The sequence below is a fragment of the Asparagus officinalis genome, chromosome 1 (assembly GCF_001876935.1).
Source record: "Asparagus officinalis chromosome 1, Aspof.V1, whole genome shotgun sequence".
Classification (NCBI taxonomy): domain Eukaryota; kingdom Viridiplantae; phylum Streptophyta; class Magnoliopsida; order Asparagales; family Asparagaceae; genus Asparagus; species Asparagus officinalis.
In genome coordinates, this window is record NC_033794.1 from 4,803,964 (window position 1) to 4,804,996 (window position 1,033).

Here is a 1,033-nt window from a genome sequence, read left to right on the forward strand (position 1 = left end):
AGCCAGAAATCTTTTTTTTGTTGTTGTGTACATTTTTGTTGAGTTTTAATTAACTTTTTCCACGTGAAAGGGTCCAGGGGACCGTTACAACAGCCACGTGTCGGTCAATAATTACAAAATTTATACCTTAAAAGAAACGGAAATTTTTACTCATAATAATTACCCGGCCCCAACGGTAAACTCTCGACACCAACCTCTATAATACAATCCGACTCTCTGTCCTTCTCACAGTTCACAAACACTATAAGCATTTTCTCTCTCTAAAACACTAACTTAATTAGCTTCAAAATCTCCTCTCTCTCTCTCTCTCTCTCTCTCTCTCTCTTCCTCTAGGAGATGGCTAGTATTATTCTAGCTACTATCTTAATGAGTGCAATCTCAAGCACAAGCGCTTACGATTTCTATGTTGGCGGAAAGGACGGTTGGGTTCAAAACCCTAGAGAGGGTTACAATGATTGGGCATCAAGAATGAGATTTCAAGTCAATGACAGACTAGGTATCACCCTTTTTTTTCTGGAAAAAATTACAAAATAGACTTATTTTGTTAAATATTTAGCAAAATAGATCGTTTTGCTAAACATTTAGCATGCAAAATAAATCTTTTTTGGCCTGTTGGCCAAAAAGAAGTCTGTCTTGTTAAATATTTAGCAAAATAGGTCCATTTTGCTAATATTTCTTCTTTTGTTCGCTTATTAATCTCCAGCACGCAGACGATGACACTTTTCTATTTTTTAAACTGATTTAATCAATTCCAGTGTTCAAGTACAAAAAAGAAGAGGACTCGGTTTTGGTTGTGAAGGATCAAGAGGACTACGACTCGTGCAACGTGAAAAAACCTACACAAAAACTCGAAGGAGGCGATTCGATTTTTCAGTTTGGACGATCAGGGCCGTTCTTTTTCATCAGCGGGGTGCCAGATAAATGCAGTGAAGGAGAGAAGATGATCGTCGTGGTTATGGCTACGAGGAACAAGAATACTCCTCCAGTATCTCCTTCGCCTTCTCCTTCTCCTCTCTCTTCACCAACTAAATCG

At 38.3% G+C, this 1,033-nt stretch overlaps 1 protein-coding gene across 1 annotated transcript; it reads left to right on the top strand.

The window, feature by feature from the left end:
- LOC109829472 (early nodulin-like protein 1) lies at positions 337 to 1,027 on the top strand (the record flags this gene model as incomplete). The annotated part of the gene is made up of 2 exons (XM_020396585.1): positions 337 to 496; positions 756 to 1,027. Coding segments are annotated over exons 1-2 (432 nt in total), but the record flags the coding sequence as incomplete, so codon positions are not given.